Source organism: Pyxicephalus adspersus, chromosome Z, assembly GCF_032062135.1.
Source record: "Pyxicephalus adspersus chromosome Z, UCB_Pads_2.0, whole genome shotgun sequence".
NCBI classification, from domain to species: Eukaryota; Metazoa; Chordata; class Amphibia; order Anura; family Pyxicephalidae; genus Pyxicephalus; species Pyxicephalus adspersus.
In genome coordinates, this window is record NC_092871.1 from 81,084,201 (window position 1) to 81,110,666 (window position 26,466).

General features: G+C 40.6%; 2 protein-coding genes across 5 annotated transcripts in view; both read right to left on the reverse strand.

Moving 5' to 3' along the window:
• Window positions 1-539: 539 nt before the first annotated feature.
• ALAS2 (5'-aminolevulinate synthase 2) lies at window positions 540-15,060 on the reverse strand. Its single transcript, XM_072429562.1, has 11 exons — window positions 14,953-15,060; window positions 9,459-9,654; window positions 8,496-8,663; window positions 7,837-7,971; window positions 6,958-7,180; window positions 6,153-6,337; window positions 5,767-5,946; window positions 4,887-5,051; window positions 2,182-2,450; window positions 1,336-1,498; window positions 540-1,073 (listed from the first exon to the last, which is right to left on the reverse strand). The coding sequence occupies exons 1-11, from the start codon at window positions 14,977-14,979 to the stop codon at window positions 910-912; spliced, it is 1,875 nt and encodes a 624-aa protein (XP_072285663.1). The 5' UTR covers window positions 14,980-15,060; the 3' UTR covers window positions 540-909.
• Window positions 15,061-23,111: 8,051 nt separating this feature from the next.
• Window positions 23,112-26,466, reverse strand: part of TREX2 (three prime repair exonuclease 2) — an 8,829-nt gene continuing 5,474 nt past the window's right edge. For all 4 annotated transcript variants that reach the window (XM_072430388.1, XM_072430390.1, XM_072430391.1 and 1 more), the window contains one exon: window positions 23,112-24,401. In XM_072430388.1, coding sequence (XP_072286489.1) covers window positions 23,727-24,392 — 666 coding nt within the window. In that variant the 5' untranslated portion in view covers window positions 24,393-24,401 and the 3' untranslated portion in view covers window positions 23,112-23,726. The remainder of the gene's footprint in view (window positions 24,402-26,466) is intronic.

The following is a 26,466-nucleotide window of genomic DNA, read 5'->3' on the forward strand; positions in this document are numbered from 1 at the left end:
CTGTTTGGTATGACCAAAGGGCATTAATTTCACAATAAATATGAGTTAGGGATATGAGGCTGCCATGCAAACACCCTGGCGGGGCAGATTTACAGAATTTTTTGATATATGACTTAATCAACCCTTACTCCGTTCCTTTGACATCTACATCCATACACATTTTTTGTTGGTACAGAGATGACAGCAGGACGTCCAATTTTTCCTAGGTTGTTTGAGGGGAGATTAACTCACCCTCAATTTCGTTCTGTTTGTTTAAAGTCCAGAGTGACTTGGTTTGTTTTTGTTATTTTTCTTAATAAAGAAACAGTTCACAAATAAAAAAATAAATAAATGAAAAATAAGGCAGGAAAAGAATTGGTCCTCCGGAACTATTGCTTGTACTACTTCCTAATGCTAATAATAGATTTTGCAAGTTTTCATACATGTACATCTGTTACAGTAAAATGTTTTCCATCTTTCTGAATATGATTGTATTTTGTATTTTTCCTTTCTTCTGTCAATAAAAAATGAATAATAAAAAATTAAACACCACAGCAGAATGTTTGCACAACCTTTATTTTCAGTTTTTCATGTGTGATCTCATACACATTCAAAGCCTGGGCATGGCTAAACAATGGCTATACTTCTTAGGGTTTTAGAGTCAGTTCTAAGATTAGTATGAAATCATAAGTTCAAAAATACAAATGTTGCACTTGTATTATCACTTTAGGTGTATTCTGGTTATGTATAAGCATTCATAAATACACTTTGTGTGTTCTTGTAAATTGCAGAGAAAAATGAATGGTAGAAATGTTAGAAAGCTAGGCTGTAACTGGGGCTCAGGTGACTGGTAGTGGGTATAGAAGAGTTATAATGATGGTTACTCCAACAAGGTGGCTGGTTTGGGTGTGCAGTGCCTAAATGTGTTGATTAGGCATACATTGTGATGTATTTGGGCTCCATATTCCCAAAATAGGTGCGTTCCCATTCGCTCATCAAGTCAAAATGGAGGGGGCGGTGGCAAAAGTTGCATTCAGCAGCTGATGGCGATTTCAAGGGCATCCCGACTTCCTTCCATGTATGTACCAGGCTGTCTGTAAAATGGAAATCCAATAATGATTTTAACATCAGTCCTGATAAAATTATGAGAAAACATACATAATGTCATGGTAAGAGTACATAGTGTATCTTTTTGACTGAACTTATGTGCTACCAACACATGAGTTCCATTGTGTGGTCTTGGCTTGTAAACATTAAAGTCTTGTTCAGACCATTCCATTGACCGTATATTATCATTAATATATATGGAAAATGCACTATGGCTGAGATTATAATCCTTTATAGATTATTGCTTACCTACAAAGTAGCTCATCATGTCAGGAGTATGATGTGGGGAGGGAGCCAACCTCAGCAATTCTTCTCCACGAGGAACGGTTGGGTAATTGATGGCTTGGACATAAATGTTGTGCTCAGACAGAAGTATGTCACAAATTCTAGTGTTCAGGGCAGCATTACCAACCTGCCATGAAGGAACAGAGAAAGTTTTACATAGGCGAATAAAATGTGTCCATAAAAATCGTTCACCAACAACTATTTACAAACTTAGATGACAACACAACAACAGAAGAAAACTTGTACCACTTTCTGTTTTGAATTGTGTCAAGCAATGTTGGTTGTTTTTGACATGGATGCTGTTCTGTCATTTTTTTTGCACCCAATGGCATGCTTTCTACAAAGAGGCTATTCTGGTGCTGAGATGTCAGAACTGCTAGTTTGCTAGGTCTGAGCAATATTAAGTGTGTGACTCATGTCATTTCTGTGTCGAGTGGGAAAAGAGAGATAGGAAGTGTTGGTATAAAGGGATTGTGGTCCTTTGCATGAAAATTATTTCAAGAATAGGCCCATGCAGGGCATAGTGACAAAGACTTTATGTACTAAGGACAATGGTCACCAAAACCTAAGGAGGATAAAACTCTGTCCAAAAAGGTAATTCATGGTGTCAGAAGTACAGAAATATGTTGTGCTTTGGCTTGGTTACTTATGACCTAATTTATGTCCATGATGCTCCCTCAGGATGACAGTTGACATCCTTGATCTCCTGGATCATGTCCCATATCCTGCATACCCAGACATCTAACATATATGCAGAATGTCCTTTTCTAACATAACATGCAAGCATTCTAAGCAGTGATGTCAACTCACCCGTATGGGGATGATGTGGCTGGGGCAGTTGATGACAGGCAATCCAGCATCCATTAGGAGTTGGCGCATGTGTTTGACATTGCGTTGGTGGGCACGTCGCAGGGCTTGCCCCTCTTCACTTTTTAGGACTCTCACAGACTCCACAGCTCCAGCCAGCACCATAGGAGGGAGGGAGGTAGTAAAGATAAATCCAGCTGCGTATGAGCGCACTGTGTCTATGAGTGCAGCAGTACTTGCTACATATCCCCCAACACAACCAAATGCCTTCCCTGAAAAAGCAAAGTATGGAGAGATAATTACAACAGCATGTGTTTCACATGGATAGACACAATCTTCTGGCTTTAAAAGTATTTGAGCTTGGTTTTTTACCCCTTTATAAAGGTTCAACTCTAATTCTGTTCTTGTAATCATCAAAGAAATAAAGCCCCCTTATCAACCTTCCAAGCACACGTGAAAAATGCCATATGTTTGGCTGGACTTTTGAAGGCTCCTCTGCCCAGTTTGAGTACTGATTTCTTCTAGTACTGAATCTACTAAGAAATTTTCTACTGAAATAAATCTAATAACAAATTCCCTCTGTAATGCTGTGGTTGTAATGCTAATTCTGTGAAGTTAACATATTCTGAGGATCTCACCTAAAACAAGCTTTCAGCAAAGCCACAAAAGAAGACTCTGCTCCCAGTCAAATCAAGCAAACCAGTGGTTGAGCATAACCACTGAACAGGATTTATAACTAGGCCACTTAAGAAGTTGGCTGGTATAAAATGTTGTTTTTCCTGACAAAAGCAAGGATTGCCCTGCCTAACTCCCACACTCTGTACTTTGGCTAGAACAATAATGTTTTATACCACCTTAGATTTTTTCGGTGTGCTGATGGTTTCTTTTGTGTTCTTGCAGCAAATCTAATCAGACTGCAGTAAGAACGTCAGCTGTTTTTGCATTTTTTGGGGTCAGTATATAGGTAAAAATGAAGACAATAGACCAGCCTACCAAATATTTTGCTAGAATTTTAAGAATGAGTGAACAGCAAAGCAGACTTCAGGTTTCACGTAGCACAGGTTTTTGTTAAAGACAATATACCATAAGCCAGTTCAGGACTATACATTACCAAACATAGATTTACTGCAACTGGGTGTTGGGTTTATGTCAGGCAAAGTTTATATTGACTAAGGGTTGAGCACAGCTGATTTGTGTCTTGCTTGTTTGAACACACACCCAGTCTGTACTGGCATCTTGGATAAGGGAATGGATGCAAAGATCTGCTGCACCTGGTGGTACATGACAACCAAAACATGTCTGCAATTTGGCTATGGCTCAGCAAATTTTCCCTATTTTGAGTCTATAAATTAGTACAATTGAAATAAAACTGAACCATCTGAGCTTTGGTTGTATTTGTTGAAGATAAATTTTGGGTGTTCATTGCATGATTTACCTAAAACCTTTCCTTAGTCCCAGTCCTAAATTATTCACACAATTTGCCTATAGACTGTCATCAAGCCTTTGAGTAGTAAATAGGAAATATCTGAGGATTTGAACTTTACAGAGCCAAAGTAAAGATATGAAGCTAATCATATGTCTCAAGAGAACATGCACACACTTTCTTTTTAACAAAGACATCCAAAATTCAGGTACACTTTCACCAAAGCTCATGTTGAGTAATATATGTGGGTTACCATTGCACTCCTTCTTAAATTGCAGATGACCTAGCAAAAGCAGGACAACTAAAAAAAATAACATTTGTGGAATAATTTAGCAACAGCCTCAGTCTTTATAGTCTTGCTGCAGATTTCCTTGCAGTAGCTTGCATAAAAGTGGTGAGTGCAGCAAGCTATTGCAACACATTTGTAAAGCGTTTGGCAACTTCAAAACTCTAAATAACTCATTAGTATCAGTTTAGGAATATTAAGTGCAGATCTTAATCAGAAGGTTTGCTTTTGTTCCTAGCAGACTTTCAACAAGCTTTACAAAGTTCTAAAACTCACAGAATGTGAAAGCCAATACACCTTTTATTCTCTGCTTTTAACATAGAACTGAATAGTACTTTAAAGACTAGCAAAGCTTGCAAAGGATAGGCAATTTATTTGTAATCAATACTTTAAGAACCCTTTCACACTTGTGCATCTTGGAGCATGGAGTTAACAGGTATGTTATTTAGTAGTATGTTGCCCATGATTGTGTGTTGTGTTAAAGAAGCCCATTTAAATGAACAGACAAGATTGGACACCACAACCCATATAGTGTGTTATGACTTTATTAGTAGAACACAGCTACAGTAACATGGTAGTTGAATTTGATGCCATTACCAATGAAGCACACTGGAAGGGTGTGAACAGACCATTGTACAAACTGAAGCCTATATGAACAAAGCCTTGATGTGAGTTGATTGGTGACTATATAACAAACATAAGGATAATTCATGTTTAGTTCATTGATTAATAGGAAGGCTTGGAGGGTGGGGGGCATCCCAAAACTTAAAAGGGGTCATATGCCTAGTGTATTTAGTGATGAAAGAATAATTGACTGAGGGTAGCCAAACATTTCAACCAAGTCTTAGCCACCATTAGGGATATTGTGTGGCTAGATTTGCTAATGGGTCTAAATCTGTGGCTTGCTAAAAAGATGCATGTATCAAATGGATGAATAAACTCTCCAAGCGTGATTAAGATTTTTCCAAGCAGCAGTGTTATGTGCACTATATAGCTTACCCAATGTTCCAGAGATAATGTCCATCTTGTGCATGACTCCATCTCTTTCTCCGACACCTGCACCACGAGCTCCATATAGTCCTACTGCATGCACTTCATCCACAAATGTCAAAGCTCCGTACTTGTGTGCCACATCACACATCTCTTCCAAGGGGCAGATGGCACCTGAAAGTGAAGACCGGATACCATACATGACTGTGGGGATGAATTAAATAGGGGCTGTCCAACCCCAGTCTTTAAATGTCTTAAACTGAACACATTTGATGTGATTTTTTTATTTTTTTAAAAAGTATGTTTGATAAGTTGTACAACCACCATTGCACCACATGGATCATTAAGTCTACGTAGTAATGTAACCATTTACAGTAGTCGTTTCCTATATCTGGAAAAGGGCCTACAGGCTGAGTGTGTACATGCAACCTGGCCATTGAATTTACTTTTGTAAAAAAAAATATTTCAATAAACTGAATACTAAAACGGGATCTTTCTTTAGATGTACATGTTTATTTGTACAGAGGAGCACATTTCAGAAGCAGTGATCAGCTGGGAATATCCACCCTGACCACCTGCCACCAGGAGAGCATTGGCCAGGGTGTTGAATAGACCTGCAAACCTTTGGACAAATCCTTTACATGACCATATTTTTGGACAAACTTTCTCTTATTTCTGCGACTTACCAATGAGGTGGTGTATTTTGTATACATTGTGGATGGAAGGTGGCTTATTACTGAGACCTTTCTTATAATTGGCACTATAACAAGGCTAACAACAGCTCTAAATCCTGTTTGTTCTGAATAGCTGAGTTAAAATTCAATATACCAAACACATTTTTTGTTGCCTGGGCAGACATGAAATACTGAAGTGAAGACTGGGGACTTACCATCCATAGAGTGGACAGTCTCAAATGCAACAATCTTTGGTGTCTTAGGGTTTGACTTTTGAAGAAGTTCTTCAAGGTGGGCAGGGTCATTATGGCGGAAAACATACTTTGTCACACCGCTGTTTCGGATGCCCTGGATCATAGAGGCATGGTTTCCGGCATCAGAGTAAATTTCACAACCTGAAAAAAACAATAGCAGGATAGAGAGATTATAATATGTCCATAATGCAAATACCTTAGGGAGCTGGGATTAGCACCTTCTGGTGCTTAGGAAAAAGGTACTAGATAATATTTTGCCCCCCATTGTGGGGTTAGTGTACTGGCCATTTTATGATAGTACACTTCACAGCTGGCAGCTATCACCTACCTATCACACTATCACCTACCTGGCAGCATCTTGGCCAGTGTGAACAGAGTGGAGTCATTGGCAACAAAACAAGAAGAGAAGAGCAAAGCGGCATCCTTATGGTGAAGATCTGCCAATTCACATTCCAGGTCTACATGGTACTTGCTGGTGCCTGAAATGTTCCTAGTTCCACCAGCTCCAGCTCCATGCTCCTTAAGAGTTTCTCTGAAAACGGAAATTGTCATAAACATTGCATAATTTGATTGACTTACAGTGACTTAAAAATATCAAAGCTACAAAAACAACTTTTGCACTAGTTAAAAGTCTATTGTGCAACCTGGGAACAAGTCTGCCCTCTAATGCAAAGATTTTAGCAAAGCAAATCATTTTGTTATCTGCCATTTCAGTAGAGTAGAGGAGCCTGAACATATATGGAAAACGTATGATAAGGCTGGAGTCTGGCTTGATCTAAAGTCCGGCCAGATTTTAAAATCATGCATATATTTATACATTGATATATTAATTGAAAAAACTTTTTGAGTCAATTTTTGAGTCCAGCAAAGGAACATATGACTCTGCTTCCTCTCTAATCAGCAAGTGCTGTCACATGGGTTGAAGCAGTGTTAGCTCTGTGAAATAACTGGCTCAGACATGACACAGGAATTTATTGGATGGACTCTATTAGTCGGCAGGGTGGCCATGAATCAGCAGAGCTTAAGTACTTCCTGCTGAGAAAGCACCAAATTGTGCTCAATGACCACAGTGAGTGCATGATCACACTAAATATCTGCCTTTTAGTTTAATTTGTACATATGAAAGGTTTACTTTATTGTATCAGTACTCACGAAATGGCTTGCAGCACTTTTGGGTGCCTGCTCATGCCCAGGTAGTCATTGCTGCACCAAACGGACACTTCCTTCTTGTTGCCCTGGAGGTCAGAGAAATCCTCAGCAAATGGGTAGGCATCGGCCCTGCGGTTCACAGTTTTGAACACTCGGTATGTGTGGTCCTGTTTCTTCTCCTCAATCCTCCGGCTGAAGAACTCATCGTACCCAAAAGCAGCTCCACCTAATGGGAACAGTATATTAGAGTCAGTAATGCCCACACAGTCTAGTGATCATAGTGATAGACAATATGGATAACTCATAAAGGTTGTGGAAGTGTCTTGGTTGACAGATTTTGGGCTTCCCTTGGTGGCATCAGTTTGGGACAGGTGCATTTGACCAGAAAAACAACTTCCTGTGATCTGCTCAGTTTTGAGGTTATGTCTATGTCATCTGTTTGAGACAGGTGCCGTGGACCTACTTCTTACCTGCTCAATGGGTTTTGGGCTTGCATCTTTAGCATTAGTTTGAGACTGGTGCTTTTGACCAGCAGTAGACCTACTTCTGATCAGCTCAATAGGTTTTAGGCTGGTCTCTATGGCATCAGTTTGAGACAGGTGTGTTGGATCAGAAGTGGACCTCTTTCAGATCATGTGGGCTTTGGATTTCATACACTTGTATGGGGATTCAGAACCCTCTTGAAGCCCATGAACACAGGTCCTAACAAGCATTAGTTGTGTTGGAGATTTATCGTTACAGGACAGACATGTTTACTCATCGGTTCCTTCTAATCAGTAGGCACATGTTGCATTAGAGAAAAATTGATCAAGAACAATGAAGTAATTGAAGATAAATAAATCTCATGAAGTCAACAGCTTGAGATGACAAATCAGTGTGTACCTGGCATGTTTTCTTTGATCAGATGAGTTGGGATGAGAGGAGCACCAGTTCCAAGGTTCACTTTTTTTATGGGAGTACCAAGGAACTTCTTCTTCAGGCTGGCCTGGACTTCATACAGGAGAGAACTGAATACATCTGGGAAGTAGATGAGTCCTATTATTATAACTTTTGTTTGTAAAGACAAAATAAATAAAAAAAAAAACTGCATCTACAAAAATCTACAAAATTCAAGACCCTAGAGCAAACAATACAACCAGGTTTACCTAGCAAGTACTGTGCTATGTCTTATAAATTATTTGGATATATTTTGCGCATTAAGATACTCATCCATCTTTTTTCAACAGAATACATAGTTGCCTAAAACCACTTCCTGTATATTCAAACAATCATGGGTCTCCTGTACTCCAGGGCCCTATAGCAATCAATTGGTCTTCTGTAAGTCTATCTGTAAGTCCTTGGGTACAGCGGGCATGTGAATACATAGATTTTGCATACAGATTATTATTTAATAAGTTCAGTGTTCAGTGTTCAGTATTGAAGGAAAATACAAATCTGTTCACTTTTAAATAATTCATAATTCACCCAGATCTATCCACTGGAAATAAGAGGGACAGTTACGAGGGAGAGGTGGAAACTTCATAGTTATACACGATACCTACCGGCTTTGTAGGTTTTGAGATCCTCCTGCACTTCAGGCCCAGCTTTGTGGACAATACCACTCTCTTCCTTCTTCATCTCTGTCTCGATAAAGGGGCAGGTAGCATTGGCAGTGGCAGCTTGTGGGGCTGCCTGAGCCAGTGTGCGCCGATTGGATGCTCCATGGGGTACTGAAATTTAAAAATATACTTTTTGTCTATAGAATATATGCTTAGTAATATGCTGTAAAATATATAATAAAGACCTATATTAGCAAGCTTTACACAAGAACAAGGATCTTTATTTTCAGGCAGGGTACTGTAAATTTTGAGAAAAAATTCACTTCCTACTGTATTAGCTTAGAAAATTGAGCTATATATGGACAAATGATTGAAAATAATTGAGCAACTCCCATATATAAGCTTGTTGGACATAATATTTCAAATCATTAATATGGATCGGCCATTAATATGGAATTTGTCCACCCTTTGTCCTTATAACAGTTTCCATTCTTTTAGGAAGGCTTTTTAAAAAAAAGACATGGTTGGCTGATGTTCGATTTGAAGACCTGGCTCATATTTTATCAATAGCATTCCATTTAATCCCAAAGCTATTCAGTCAGAGCTTGGATTTTAAGGGCGCTCAGGTTCTTCCACATCAAAGGCATGAAACCATGTCTTCATAAAGCTGTCAATATGCATGCAGTGCATAGAAACCTTCTACTGGATCAGTAGACTGTTGGCCGGTAGACCAGTTAGGCCAAGAAGAATATAATACTATATATCATGGTCTACATTTGCAATAAAAAATGAGTTAGAGAAGAGAATGTAGAGCCAAAAATGATCTGGTCATAGCTAAAACCTTGAATTTTTAAGAATACACTAAATGGTCTAAATATATGGACAGGTCTTCTATACCTAGGTAAGAATCAGAATCTACCTAAGACAAATCAGAACCTTTAGCCCCTTTGTAACATTATTACTTACTCCCAGTGGGTGGTGTAGAATCCTTCGACCTCTGCTGCTTAGCTGCACTAGTGGTGAAGGCGCGTGACACCATGACTGGACAGCGCTCTGCACTGCGCAGGATTGCGGGTTGAGCTACCCTCAGGAAGACTGAGGGGTCCCGGGCGTAGACGGGACAGAGTTTAATGAGGGAAGCCATGTTCAAATATCTGGGTATCTGGAACAAAACACATAGATCATGTAAAAGAAACCCAAATAGTACTGCTTGATGCATGCTTTGATGGCACATCCAAAAGGTTTAACTGGGCCCTTGTGGGCCTTCTCTGATTTCCCCACAAACCACTGGAGTCTCACTTTACTTGCCGCTTACACCATCATTGTAATAGCTGAGGGAGATTGTTGGAGCTAGTAGCATAGGCACACAAGGGGGTACAAGATGCCAATGGATGATTCATTCAGGCAGTGTGCATCCATGTGTCAAAAATTTGTAGTAGGTGGGTAAATAAGGGCTCTAGGCTATTATAAAGACTACTTTGTATTTGTTCCCATGTATCCTTGCTTCTGTCACTTACCAATGATGTACAACTGCTTAAAAATGTATGTACCCCCAACTATGAGCTTCTCTTAGCTCCCTTTTGGTTTGTTTTATACAATTGAATTCATATTTCTAATGCAATGGGCTGCTGCCTACTATAGTGCATTTCTGGGCATTGCAGCTACACTACAGGTGCATTTGGGGTGTTAATAAAAAGAAATGGCACTGCAAGATATTTAAGTGCCTTATTGCAACACAGAGATTTAATAGGCAAGTCATGATATAAGCAGCCTGCAAAGTGTTAAGTAATGACAGGATCATTTTTTTTCACAATTCCCCCTTCCCATCTGTTGTAGTAACATTTGGAGAACATAATTTGGTGGTTCCTCTATGTGTAATAGTTAAGTGATCAGTTGTAATTTCACTCATTGGGAAAACACTCGCAGTTTGTGGTTACACATGACTACAAAAAGGGTAAAGGAAAAAAAGAGATGGTCAAGAATGTTATACGCAATGTGGAATGTAAAATTTGAAGAAACTTATTAAACAATCATATTTTACTTTTATCTATGAAAAAATAGTTTCTGATAGGTTACTTTGGCTTTATGAACAAGGATCCCATATGGTGGAGGCCAGAAATGTAACTGGGATGGGGCCCATAACCAGAACTGTAAGAGGCTCCCCTGATCACCCCATGACTCCATATTCACAGTGGGGGTACATTTTTATATGCCAAGTATGCTCACCCATCTACGCCCCTGCCAGGTGCTGTTCTGGCATCTCCTCCTCCCTGCTGTAATTGGACAGCAGAAGACATGGGAGAGAGCCAACTGGAGGACACTAGTCTGTACGCATTGATGTTGGCAGAGACATGGATTGAGATAGAAGTGCTTAGTAGGTCAAAAACACCTGGCAGGGGCGTAGATGGGTGAGCACACTTGGCATATAAAAATGTACCCCAACAGTCACTGGAACTCCCCCTAGACCACAATAGGATAATAGGAGCCCATGCAAATTTTTATTGAAGAACTGTTACCAGTATGAATTACTATCTACCACAGCTTTTCACTCCTGAGGAACTCTGAATATATTTAGCAGGTTTTGGGGAACCCCTGTTAAAACCATAAAAGATTAAGGGAAAATATACCTCTTTCGCTGGTGTTCAGTAAAAAGAATGTTCTCTCTATAGATAGTCAAAAAGAGCTTTGGTGTCATGCTGACATTACAAAGTGAAATAAGCCATGAAGCTTTGCGGTCACCTTTACATGGAAGGTCAACCAGCCAGAGTTCAAGGAATTCCTAGTTACGTCTGGAGGAACCCTAGGGTTCCTTAGAACCCTGATTGAGAATGGGTGGTCTAGCCAGATAGAGCCCTACAGCAGTTACATGGCCTGTTATGGCTATAGTTACACCTTTGACCCCAACACACAGAAGCAGGCCAGATTCAGTGCCACATAACTGATTCAACAAGATGTAGGTACAGCCCAGCACTTCTCAACCAGGGTTCCTCCCGAAGTTTCTATGGGATCCTTGAGCAATGAGCACTTTGTAACTCTCAGGTCAATTAAACAGATTCAAATGATCTTTTTGGCTATCTGTAAGGCTGATATTCTTTCCATTGGGAGCAATGCAGGAGGCATTCTTCCCACTGACCACCGCACTAATATACTTTGAGCTGTAGATATAGTAATTACAGAGGAGGTTTCCAGAAAGTTATTTGTAGGGTCCCCCTCATGTTAAAAAGTCAGGAAACACTGGTATAGCCCACACATTTTTTGGACAAAGTTGGGTATAAACCATTTATATAGAGTATTTCTGTAGGGGATCAAATTTTCAGTATTTTTTGGTGTCGTCATTTTGCTGAGTAGGTTAGGACTATCTTGCGGCCAAGGCAGCATTTTCAGCAGGGGGACATACAGTGTATAAAAGAGATAAAGCCAGCAGAAGGTGTTATCTTTTGACATTGCAAAGTCACACCCAAACCAGTCCAGACCCAGATCAGAGTGTACAGTACTCAGAGCTTCATGGGGAATGTATCATTGCCCTGGAAGCACAGAGGTAGGAGCAGAGCTGTAATAGACTGATGGCAGGGTGTTTGAGTCAGAATTATAATATCTATGACCTATGAAGTGTTCAGAGTGAATATTATCAAAACTAAAAAGTGTAAATGTTGTGGTAACTGTGGATTTATGATACAGTAGGGAATGGGGCTCCATGGTCAGGGCCAAATTTAGACCTACTGCTGTAGAAGGAATACAACCTCTGTGTCATGATTTTTTTTAATTAGCAAAAACTAATCCTTAAATGCACTTTTGGCAGCAGCATGGGGTCAGCTGTTCTAACCACCAATAAGCACAAAGGAAAGATGGTTTTATATTTTTTGAGCTCTAAAGAGGCTTTTAACTACTCTCAGCACCCCCTGAACCCCAATAGCTCCAAAATGTAGCAACAAATCATCCAAGGAGGCAATGAGAAGAAAACAAAGAAAAAAAACTAATGCAGTTTTCCATTTTTGAGGCTTAGCGCTACTCGCTTTATCCCTGGCTGGTCATAAAATAGGCTGGGATGTTGATCAAGAAGGTACTGCATAGTCAATAAAAATATATTGGATGGATTTAGGCCTGTGTGCTTGAATTCATGCCTGGTGTTCACATTCAGAAGCCCCTGGCATGGTTATACACCCTGATAGCCCCTGGCATTTCTCAACACCTGATACACTCTGATTTTTCCCGGTCAGTGCACAGGCAAGAGTAAGGACGTCAATAACCCATCAACGTGAACATGTCAAGTACCTTCAACAACATGGCAGCAATGTGAGCTCCTAATGGTATCCTGTATTAGGCCTGCAGTCTCTGACCATCTCCTTGACACATTTACAGGTCCAGCTCAGAAACCTGTACAATCTAAATCTCACTGGACCACAGACAAGGGAGTGTAAGACTCATACAGGAACAAGGGGGGTATTCACTTGCACCATTGATGGAAAATATTCTTTAAACTGCCTTACAAAAAAAACAAACTTAAATGCAATAAATTAAAATGATCCTTTAAAGCCTAGAGGTTATATGTTCCGTGCTCTTGAAAGTGCACTGGAAAGTGACATAAAGTTTTAGAAGCAGGTTAGGTATAGATCAGTTAAAAACCCTGCATGCAAGAAGAATCAAACCCATGGAAAAATCTCCACCTCCAATATACAGCACTTTATCATGATTTCAAAGTAAGTGTCATTTATGCTTCAGAACCAGTAAACATATACACTATGTCATATGTATCTGGGCAGGACTGGTCTTACTCAGAAAAGCATCTTTAAAAAAGAAGGTGGCTGTGATAAGAGAGAAGTTCTGGCAGGGGAGAAGAGATAGAAGGTCTTGCTGACATCAGCAAAACAAGCTGGTCCTTGGGGCCTAATAGAATGTAACCGGGCATTTAAAGGGCCAGTCCACCGAAAGCCCAAGTTCCTGAATCTCCACACCACTATTGAGGTTGCCATTTACCCTTCTAGATTTTTTAAAGAAAATAAATGAAGAAGCATTGATAAGGAAACACTGGAACATAAAACAGTGAGTTGGAACACCTAAATTGATGAAATTTTGAATAATATGACAGGAAAGTTCCTCTGCTGGGGTATCCAAAATATATAGAAAGCCTGAAGGATAAGTCAGGTTATCAGTGACCATCCATATCTATATAAATTATTGTGGACTTTTGGACAAGGGTTGATTAAGGTTTTAAGCTCAGGTCCCATTAGGGCTAAAGTTGGGGTCAATGGCTTCATTGACTTTTAACCAATCAATGTTCTCTATACATGGACTTCTAGCATAGGACTGTCTTGAAACCTACATTTTCCATAGAAGTAAAAGATGGTTGTAGGCAAATAGAACCGTTTCACACTTGGGTGTCCGCTAATACACAAACATTGACCACAAATTTTTTGTACCTTTCAGCTCCATTCACTTGGAATATATTATGCCCACCACAGTGTAAAGGGTATGTTCCTTGAGAAGCACTAGAGCACAGAAACCTTGTCAGCTCCCTTATTAGGTAGACATATTTCTGTGTATTTTACAGGATATTACCACCACGCTCATGTGTGAAGCCAAAGTCATACTAATATTATAAGTCATTTCAACAGAAATTATTCCAACTGCTTGGGACCAGGAAGGTATGAAGTCACCATCAAATAGTAGGTTAACCAGTCAAAGTTCAGGGAACCCCTAGCAACCTCTGGAGGATCCCTATTGTTCCACAGAACCCTGGTTTAGCATGACTGATCTAGTCAGATAGTCCTGGGCCATGCAGCAGCCACCATGGTGGGGACCCCCAGGACTATGGTGGAGTTGGAAGACTAGACAAAGGAAGGCACATGTGACCTCTTTATATTTAAGACCCATTTCCATGGGCTTTATGGAAATATTTTGATAAAGCTCTAAACCTAGGAGCATCATATAGAAAGCAATCAATTTTGAACCCTTTTTTTAGGGCTTGTGCACATGGACAGTTGTGGATGTTGGTTCCCAGGTGATGTGCCACCAAAATTCATGTAAGCTTTGCTTATTTCAGTTGACAGGTGGTTGAGGCACTACATGGATGGCTGTCTCATTTGAACAATGGACTGTCAGATGCTGCAATGAGAATCAGAAAATGATGACAACAACCGAACACCTCTCATTCCCACCAATGATATGAGTGAGGAGGAAGCGGACAATCAAGAGTCGGTAGGCTGTTGACCATCAGCAATTGCTGCCTTAACCACCCACTAACCGTCCATGTGAACGAGCCATATAACATTCACTGGCAACCCAACTGCCGATATCTTACTAAGCATCTAAATAAAAAAAAAAAAATGCCAAATGACAATAAACAACTGAAATAAAATGTAACACAGTAAGAAAATATTTAATGCATGCATACTACAGAATTCTATACAAAACATTTTCCAACCTGATAACTATAGAAAAAAAAGTCAGTAAAATTTCTTACCTGTTGCCCTGCACTGAGGACGAACATGAAGTGATGAATATCATCAGTGCAGTCAGTATAGAAGTGTCACCGTCCCTCCCATCGGTACTTCTCATTGGCCAATTCAGTTTCACAACTTTAAAAAAAACAAACAAATGGGAGCACAGATAAGACATCTGTGTAGTAAACACAGCAGCAAGAGAAGGGTGAAATTCCCTCCTATTGGTGGATGCAATTTAGGGCAAAGATAAAGATGAATAATTCCTTCAAAATATACATCCACTATTTTGATGACTTTATATCAGAATATTTTTTGTGGCATGATTGCAATTGCCATTTGCATTTATTTCCCTTTCACAGCAATGATACATTTTTTTTTTTTTGCATGTGTTATGTATCAAGCTATGAAAAAAATGTTTTAATCTTTACTGGAGCATTGTAACTTTACCTAGGCATAAAAATCTGCCCAAATGAACCTTCAATGGGGCCATTTATAAATATTTTCACCTAATCTTTACCTAAAAGAAGCATAATTTTCGCACTGGATTCAGTTAGACAATATGTGAATTATATATACTGATAATTTGCACATTTTCTAATTGAGTCAGTAGTTGACTTTGACTTTCATTGTGGCCACACTGTGATGTCCTAGAAAATCCCACTGATCTCTACTACTTCCTTTGGGGGGTCACCACTTTGATAGTGGGCTCTTTTAAAGTGGTAATCACCACTTTATAAATATGGCGAATGGCACATGGGAAAATAGAATGCACGCTAATTGGGCTGATCAACTGATCAACACTTGTGGGGAGCAAAAATATTACTTTTCCATTGTCCCTGGCCCGTCCTGTATTTATTTTGGTTTGGTCATTTTATTCATGGAGGCTAACCAAGACACGTGGACATCTAGGGGGGTCTGCATGTAAATGCACTCTGCCTAGGAACACCCACTTCTACAGACTGACATCCATCCATAGAGCAACTTTTATATTTGTAAACCTTCTCCCAAGAGCCTCTGCCTGTTTGCATTAAGGTTTGGAGGTCTTTATAGGTGTACAGGGTGCTGTGATGGTTTCAGAAAGCTATGAACAGTGCCATGTAAACCCCTTACCATCAGCCACAACCAGTATAGCCAAGTTGTTGGTGTAAACTGCAAGGAGTGCTCCCATTGGCTGGGAGTGGTTAAGTGGAGCTCCCTGCTGCATATTGATTGATCAAAGGCTAAAGCTGCGTACACACGTCAGATTTTTCTCGCCCCATAATCGGCATCGGCCAGGTATCGGGCGAGAATCTGGCGTACGTACAGTCGGCGTCGTTCATCGTCCGTGGATCCGTCCTGGCGGATCCACGAACGATGAACGACGAGCGATCCTAATGCAAGGGAAGGGGGAGAGCATGCAGCAGGGTGCCGCTCCGTCGTTCTCCCCCTCTCCTCTCCATAGAGCAGAATGGTGCTGTATGTACAGCACCGTTCATGCATCGTGTAGTCCTTTGTCGTTGGAAAGGATCGTGAAAGATCCTTTCCAACGACAAAAATTGCATGTGTGTACGCAGCTTAACATTCTTTACTGATCAATGATTATTGAATATCAATCAAATATTGATCTGGATTTACCCATCAATAAACAGTCAATCATAATTCAAGCAGTGACTGGCAGAACTGGATCTGGTGAATAGATCTGTTAAATCAGGAAATCTTCAGTTCTGATCAGCTACAACTTACCACCCCATGCTTCTGTCTGTCATGCCGGATGGATGCATGTTCCTACACATGTGCCCACATCCCTTCTAGCATCTAGAGTTCCCAGGTTACCCTTGATTATATGTGACCCTTGCCATCATCTCAGTCATCTGTCCTTTCCTCTGGGCCTGTCCAGGTTGCTTTCTTGCTTGCTAAATTCCTGTCCCCCAGGAGCCATACCTTGCATACTCAAGCAGGGCTAGCCTTCCAAGGTTGAGTGGAGGTCTATCTATGAAAGTAAAGACTATGGAGGCAATTTGTTGGACTGGGGCCTTGGCAAAGTATTGACACTTAACCAGGGGCATTATAAGCTGCAAGTTGGTTTGAAGTCCGATAAAAATATAGGGGGTCTTTATATAAAATATAAAATATACTAACATGCTTTGTTTGATTGTATTCAGAAAGCAGCACCTAAAACAGAAACAGTCAGCGGGAAGACCCTGAAAGCTGAACACAGGGTGGCCTTGAAGGCTGATAAGAGACTCTTGTGGTTAGAACCAGCTTGAACAAGAATCCAAAATGGCAGACAGTTATTTTGTGCCAAAAATTTTAGACATGTGGTTTATCCACCCCATTAGTTGTTTGTAAACTATTATACTTATATGGACTTCTGAGTATACTATTTTGGACAATCTACTTAATGACAAGTAAATAATCCTCCTCTACAGGTGTGATTTTGTATTTCTAAAAATTTTGATGTATTTCCTTGTTTTAGTTAGAATCTCTGCTTTAACCGCTAAGCATTTGATTTTCTCTTCAACATTAAATATTCCTAATTAGGATCTACTGTCTCATCTCTGATTGGTCCGTTTAGAGACCCCCTAAAAGAACTGGACATAAGCTTCATCAGTTATTCTAGCTAGGCTATTAATGACACCCTTTCCCCACAGTTCATCTTACCCAACCCAATTCCCACCTCCACATAACTTGACTCTAAGCCTGGGACTATTAAAATATCACAAAATGTAGAGCAGGATAATGTCAGTGAACTCTCTTAAACTGATGTCCTCTGCTTTAAGTGTACTTGGAAGTGCTGGGTATGAGGTGATAGCAGGCTCTGTGTACAAATGGCTCCAGTTGGTTAAGTTCTGAATCAGTTTCCCTCTGTTATAAAGAGCTCTAGTGCATCAAGGTCTAGATTTGCTGTATATGGTCAGCAATCCTGTGCAGCATCTAGAAGTTGCCATTCAGCACTCACACTGCAGCAAAGGTTGTTAAAGAACAAACATTTGCAGAATAACACCAGGCAGGCGATCACTGGTACTCCTATCTCTATTGGGCTACCAGAGGTAGACGTACATGTAGCATCTCCCCTAGTGCAACAGTTCACTGGTGTGAGGAAGCTGTAACCACACTGCAATCTCACCGCCAGTTTCAATAGCCTAAGTTCTAGTTCACATTAACAGTTTTGAACAGTTTTACTATCAAACTTCTTGCAAAATAGCCAACACGGCAACAAATGGTTTAGTTTGTTTGTCTTTTTTGCTATGTGTTTTTTTAGAACCCATATGCAAAAAAAAAAAGGGGGTGCTTGTCCAGCCACTTACAAATGCCTAAAAAATGCAGAGCAGTTACCACCTGCTACCATTCTTGGGAGCCTAGCGGTTGCCAATAAGCACTTAGGAGAAGTAGATTAATTAGGTGTAGTAAATTAGGTCAATTACTGCAGAAGGAGTACAAGAAGTTTGGTTTGGCAATAGTTTGGCAATTCACTGCTGCCATCTTTGATAATTTATTACAGGGCCTGGACTCTGCGATAGGAGGGAAGGATCTAGGTGGGCCTTTCTATTCTCCTGCATTACAGACCAGGATTTTGGAATGGCCTGGCAGATATGTCTGGGGTGGGGTCAGTCTCAGTCTGAGAGTGAGCCTGATTACTTGTGAGTACCACGGGTTTGCCCAGTATAGCCGCTTGTGGTGGCAGGACTGTGCAATATCTTATCTGTGGGACTTATTTGCTGCAGCAAGCTGTTTTTTTTATACTGGACTTAGCCATTTTTGTGTTTTGTTTTGCTGAATGGAAGCTACTTTTTTGTGCCTGAATCAAAATAAATAGATTTTTTCTGAAGGACAATATTATGCTGAAACCCCTCTAACTTCTCAATTGGTGCTCAGGTGTGGGCAGGCACTGTAGTCCAAAAGACTGACGTTCCTTGTTGAACCTATTAAAATGGAGGATCTCTGCTGCAGCTGTATTATAGCCCTGGCAAGCTACTACAAGAGTATGGTGGTGCAACAACAGACCACAGAGGCTCACCTTCCTGCCTTGGGAGAAACCACAAAGGTGCAGCAGCAAAACCTGGAAGCAGACAAAGCTTTCTGCTGTAACAGTTCACTGAAGCTTAGTTGTATCTTTCAAGAGACTGCTAGCTTACAGGCAAAGATCTTGGCAGTGACAGACAGTGCAGCAGCTTGTGCCAGGAGTCAGTGGTGGTTACCCACAGCAACAACACAGTCAGCTGAGCCAGCCACTTTCTACAGAAAATTACCCTCTTTGGATGATGTGGAAGCCTTCCTCACTACATTTGAGAGGACAGCGGAGCAAGAAGGGTGGCCCCATGATATTGGTCTGGATTACAGTGCCTTTCCTGTCTGGGGATCCCAGCTGATGCCAGACTAGGTGTCACCACTGCAGTTTGTGCTCAGTGGGTGCATAGGTGGTGCTATCAGGGCAACCTGCAATCCAGGTCACAGATGCATGACCTTATCCAGCTGGTCACTAAATGGATGCAATCCTAACAGGGCCCCAAATCATAGAAAGGGTTGTGATGAATCAGTACCTGCTGCAGCGGTGGGTGAGTCATGCTGACCCCCAGACAGCAGAACAGCTGGTGGTGATGGTTGAAAATATACTGCTAATGAGGAGCTACTTACCCCTACTGTAGAATATGATGTCACCACCATGTGGAGAGAGAGGCAGACCCCCCTGTGGAACCCTGCAACCAGCACAATGAAAAACTGTCAGGGACACAGCTGTATTCACACTGAGGAAACCACCAAATACATTCCACCTGATAGAAGCCGACAGGGCCATGTTAGAGGTGTCATGCCTGGGGACACACAAGAGCCCAGTGCCCATCCCAGGAGGAGCCATGGAAGTGTGGTCTGCTCTGAAGACTGTTGCTGTTTGCATGCCCTGCTTCTGTTGAGGGGCAGTTTGGATGCTGGCTATATGAAAACCAAGTGCCTACCATGGCCCTGTTGGACTCGGGGAGTATGGTAACCTCTGCAAAGGTCAGTGTGCTTGGTAAGATTGGGTCACTAGAAAGACTTTTCAGGTTGTTTGCATCTATGGGGACCCAAGGACATATCCAGTGGCTCCTGTATTCTTTATCACTGCCAGTGGTGTGGTCACTTATGAGGTTGGTGTGGTAAGAAACCTGGTACACCCTGTGATTGTGGAAGGGGACTTTCCCATGTTTTTGGAACTGTGGGGAAAATGCATAACTAGGAAAATATTCTAAAGTCAAGTACTGAAAATCATTAATTCCTTGACTTTGGCAAAGTGCAATTGAGCAACCCCACTCTGATTCATGCGAGGGAGCAAGTTACTATTAATAATTGGGTGCGTAAGAAGCCAGGGGCTAATGAAAAGTGGAATGAATGTGCACTAAAAATTATCTGTCCTATGGGTCACCAGGGTTAGGAAGGAAGTCAGTGAACAATTTTTGGTTCCCCAGCCTTTCAGAAACATGGTGCTGGATCTGGCCCACAATGATGCGCTTGGGAATTTTCTAAGGGCCGAGAAAACTGAGGCACAACTGATGGATCGGTTTTACTGGCCAAAAGTCATAGGTAATAAAATACTCTGCATCTTGCCCTACCCGCCGGTTGACTGCACCGGCTCCCCTCTTTCACTTGGCCTTAATTGAGGTACCATTTGAGCGCATAGCCATGGACTTGGCCCCCTTTTTCAAAATCTGCCCAGGGGCAGCATTATATCCTGGTGATCCTAGATTATGCCACACAGTAACCAGAAGCCATTCCCTTGTGAAATGCCACATCCAAAGCCATTGATGGGGAGCTATTCCAGATGTTCTCAAGGACAAGGATCCCCAGGGAAATACTTACCGATCAAGGCACCGCATTCATATCAAGAGTAACAGCTGATTTGTGCAAGCTTTTCCAAATATAGCAGTTTTGCACATCAATCAATCATTCTCAGAAAGATGACCTGGTAGAACAATTTAATAAGACCTTAAAGGTAATGCTCAGAAGGGTGCTAACAAAAGGACAGAATAAATTAGGACTATGTACGTTCGGCTCTGTTATTCGCAATACCAGAGGTCTCTCAGGCTTTCACTGTTTTTAACCCATTCAAGCTGGTATTGGACGCAGGCCCCAGTGGTCCAAGGCACTGTGAAAGAGTCATGGGAAAGTTAGGCAGCTCTGGATGGGCCTTCCTATCCAATTGCAGTACAGACCAGGATTTTGGACAGACCTGAGCAAGTATGTCTGGAGCTGACAGAAAAGAGGTAGGTCAGTCTGAGTCTGAGTGAGGAAGCTTCAGCATGAGGTAGCTCCCTGGTTCTGGAGGACAAAATACAGACACCAAAAATTCAGACCACTTGTAAGTTTTAGGTGTCTGCCTGACAGAGCTGCTTGTGATGGAGGAGGACTTGTGGGACTTATTTGCTGAAGCAAGCTGTTTGAGTTCTGCTGGACTAGGCCTTTTTTGTGTTTTGTTTTGCTGAATGGAAGCTACTTTATCTGTGTATGTAGATAAATGGAATTTTCTGAATCACTACAATGGCCTGCAGTGAGTTGATTCCCCTAACTTCAGAATAAGTATAACAAAAATTGAATGTAAAGAATCAGGATAATTCCATGGTAAATAGGTGCCAGTAACTGGCTCCAAACCTTTTTTCTCTCATGCTGTCTAATCCCAATGACTATGCTGGCAGAGAACTTCTTAGGACTGCAACCATCTCCTTAGAGATCAAAGTTTTAGTTTTGTCTTGATTATGAACTTATAAGAAACTTCTCCATCAACCAGTTGTTCGCCACATCGATCCTGTTGGTGTTAGCCAAACATGCTATCTCGGGGGCCAAGCCCAGGAGAGCAATAGACATTCTATTCTCTTAAATCAGTGTTCTTTTTATCCTTTTTTTACCTTTTTTTACTTTCAGGTCTCCGAGGAACCCCTGCTAGAATTACTATATCCACATCTCACAGTACAAGAGCATAATGGTCTGTAAGAAGACTGCCTCTTACATTGCTGACCATTGTGAAGAATGTCGCCCTTACAGATAGACATCAATGATCTTTCTGGCTGTTATACTGATCTAAAGGGACAAACTTGAGGAACTCTAGGGTTTTACTGAACCCTGCTTGAGAAACACCATCCTAAGACCTAAGCTGAGGAGCAAAGACCATGTGGCAAGTTGTGTGCTGAACACATTAGGCCTCTCAAGCTCCCCAGTGTAAACATTTATAACACATACTGTAACTTTTTCAAAAACATCTTGTAGGAGCATGCTCAACAGCATCTGACATGAGAAGCAACAATCTATGCTTAGCGATTTTGCCAAAAAAGGAACTTGGAATGCAACCCAACTGCTCCCTGTAGATCATATAAAAGAAATCAGAAGTTTTATCTGCAACATTTAGAAGAATCCTACAGATGCTGGAACATACCGATACCTCATAATATATTGCACATCCTACATTGGCCTTCACATTGAATAGTATCTGCCTGGGAGTTACATGATTTCTATATTGTGTTATTTTTCTCTAGCCAAGATTTGGTAGGTATCACATATGATAGTTCTACTTTATTCCCAATTAGATTTGTATGGACTTTTGTATTGGTCTCTCGATAGGGTTCTAGTGTAAGCAAACATTGTCCCATGTGAAAACTTTTAAGAATTGAGATTGTAGGGCTTTGTGTGGTCATTAATGGCAGCTCTTATTGCACATTATAACAAGATATTGAATGTGTTTATGCAACAATTTGTTTATGTATTATTGAACGTGCACCAATATATTGCATAGCATATATAGACCAGACGGTTTAACAAAAATGCATGGGCTGCCCACATGTTCCTTTAGGAGGTTCTTTTTAATAGAACCTAACCTGAGATGATGGAAAATATGGGATGTACTTATTTTTCCAAATGACACATCTGCACATTATTTAGTTTAGATTACAAAATATATCCATATATTAATTTATGTGCCATTTGTTCATGTATATCACATTTGATTGACAAGTGATTATTTGCCTTTTCAAGGGAAGGTGTGCTTACATTTTCACATGTCTGTATGTACTAGGCAGGGCCACATACAAGTCAGCTATCATTTTTTACTCTTACTAAACCATACCTTATTGAATTTACTGCTGTGTGTAGGAGGAATGCAAAAAATAAGTGGAGAGCCTGGCCCCTAGGAATTGGAGTTGGGAAAGTGATTAAAAAGTAAAAAATATAACACATAACATACTGATTCAAATGTAAAATTTAATTTGTAATGCAACATTTTCATTATAAACACATACACTTGATAAAGAGATAATAATGCTACCCTATAGCTTCCTGGAACCTTCCACAATAAATGGTGACCGGGAGATACCCACAATCGGTCACCAATCATCAATACTGGATGTTCCACCCATGAATATTAGCCATACCCATAACTGTTTATTAAACAGTGTGTCTGTTTTGAATGATCTTTTGATGAAGTACAAAAAAGGGACCCTGCAGGTGATTATTCTCCCAATAACTTAAGAACATTGAGGTAGCTAATAGAAGATGTGGTCTTTGCTTCCACATGCCAGGCCCATATCCCTGATGACTGGTGATCAAATGAACTTCTGACTGTTGGGTACAAGGGAATGGGAAAATGGTGGGATAGGCCTGAGATGACCTGAGCTTTAGGACTACAGAAACAGAAGTACCCAGGCAAAGCCACACATCAGGGTCAGCATTAGGTTTTAAGAAAGAGTTAAAGCCAAAAACTTAGCGCCATACCCTAAAAATCTCAGTTCCTTTAGTGTTAGAAGGAGGGAAATCTAGCATACAGATCCAAAGGTGACTGAGATGACATGGACAGTTATTAGTACATAGGTGTGATCTCTCCCCATCTCTTGTAATTTGCTACCTCGAGAAGACTGTCTACTTTGCAAATAAAGACAAGAATGAGGGTCAACACATCCCCTTCTGCATAATGGGAAAAGTTAGGCTCCTTTCCGAAGAGCTGATGGTAAATTTTTGGTAGGGAAAACTGCCCTTTGACATACTCCATCCTTTGTTCCCCTTTCTTATGCAGGTATCGGAAGGCTTGAAGTGTATCCACACACATGATGGAACTGGAGAGGTCATTATTTTGTTGTAGTAACTCAGTTTTCAGTAGGGGAAAGTCATAGTTAAAGCCATTGTGGGCCACCAGACAGACTGGCTGGGCCTGGCGATTTATAAATTCGATGATGGTGTTGATGAGGCACATGTCAAATTTTTCCTTCTCACAAGAACTCAGTAGGTCATTGTCCAGGCCAGTGATTTCAGAAGCTATTTGAGTGATGGGCTTGTCTGGATTCACACAAAGGCAAAGCTTGTCTAACACTCGGGGTAGCTGTACCTCCCCTGAGTCACTGGTTTTTGGATTCTTCAGTGAGGACACATGGACAGCCACCAAACACAGCTCCATGATTTTGGGATGCTGTCCATTTAGACCAGTAGCTTCTAGGTCTAGGAAAATATAGGTTTTCACTAAGCTTCCCATCACTGTGTACTGCAGAAAGAATTTAGACAAAAATTAGCACAATTTGAAGAACAAAGGTATACAAAAAAACACAATATCGGAATAATTTAGCTGTTGTTCAGTGAGTAACATTTTTATACCCTTTATAGCTGGGCATGTATTTATGCAATCAAAGACTCCTTTTGAATTTTATTTGATAGGAAAATGCTGTATTAGTAGCAGCATTTCCTGTTGAGGAGACCAAATACTTGAGTCTGCTAGCTTTCTGCTGGATTACTGGTCTAATAAATGCTTTGCATGGCATATCTAGGCCATGGAGGATGCACTGCAGACTGGTTATAGCAAATCAATGATTAGGGTGTTGGGAGGTGATATCTCCTGGACTTCAATGAGGGATTTTGATTATCAGATTGCAGGTTTCTGTTTTTTTTTGTTTGTTTTTTTAGATATTTATCAATAGCCCACCCAATACCCAACAACCAACATTCAATGATGAATTTTTTGAGGGGGGTTCTAAAAGCTTATCAGTACTAAAGTTATATGTGAAACTGTGGGACAGGGGATAACTTCAGTACATATAGTCATCCGGTAATCCATTGGAAGAATACTACCCCCTTTTTTTCCCAAGCCTCTTTTAGCTAAGCAAATTAACCAAAGCAAAATGAGATTAAACCTGTATAAAGAGATGTGGGAGTTACCATTGCTGACTTTATCTGAAAAAGTTTCATTGTTGGTATTTTGAACCCATTTGCTATAGCAAACCTCAGGTGTGAAAAATATGAAGCTTGCCATGGCTGTCCTTTTTTAAAATGCTACCTACCTGGCTGTCTTTGACTTCAGTGCATTGAGACATTGCCCCTGATTCATCATTGAAATCCGCGATCGCTGGAAGCGCGAAAGTACGCGCGGCCAGCGATCGCGGATTACCGCGGTCCGGACTTGAGTATGCGCGTACACTGTGTGCCATTAGAAAGAATGATTTTTTAGGGGAACAGTGACTTTCAATGCATGATCGCCAGTAAAAAGCTGCCGGATAAGCGCGGCTCGGTGCGCGAGCTTTTTCAGTTGTTGAATAGCGCGATCGCGCACGATTCCGGATCGCTAATACGAATGCGCGACCGATAATCCGATTTTGCTTGATGAATCAGGGGCATTGACTTGGAACCGACATCATACAAAAAATGTTGGAATGTGAAATCAGAACAGCAGGTTTGATTTAGCAGGAAAACAGTGAATCTGTAGAACAACCAGGCAACTGGCATATCAGGAACAAGGCATAAGCACTTCCGGACTTGTTGTTTTTGTCAGTATGAGACTTTGAACAACAAATACCTATACTGCATGCCATGGTTGTTAAAAACAATACATAGTAGCCTTCTAAAACTACTGTGCTGGCATTGCTCTGTTTGGTAAAGTAGATCTGGTGATCTCCCCCTCCTATGGAAGATTCGGTATGGCAAACAGCAGGAGGCCATTAAATGGAAGCCTCTTCTTTATTGAATGAATATGGAAAGTCTTAACTTCACATATTCAGCATTCTGTCCTCACACCTGCCAGTTAACATCAAGATTAGGAACTCTAACCTGCAAAGGCTTAGAGCAGAGGTGACATCAAAGGTGCAAAACAGTTCTGGTGTGATCACAGACAAACTGTCACTTCTAGGGTATTATTACCAATGGTCAACCTCCTTAGGACAGTCATAAGGGTATTTAAAAAGTAAAACTGTAAAAATAATTGCTGCCTTTTTTTTTTTACATTATTTGTCGTCATTTTCTATTTCTAGGATTAGATCATCGATTTTATCAAAAGTTTGCACTAGGATACAACTGAAGTATTAGGCTTGTATTAGATGTACACACGTCTGTATTCTTTGGAGAACATGTGTTTTGAAATCAGTAAAGTTTCAATGTGAAAAAAAATAGGTTTGGCAAAAAAATAATAATGTTATGAAATGCAGATATATAAAGTCAGCTAGTAGTTTTATTATTATTATTATTATTAATAATAATAATGATAAACAGGATTTATATAGCGCCAACATATTACGCAGCGCTGTACATTAAATAGGGGTTGCAAATGACAGACTAAAACAGAC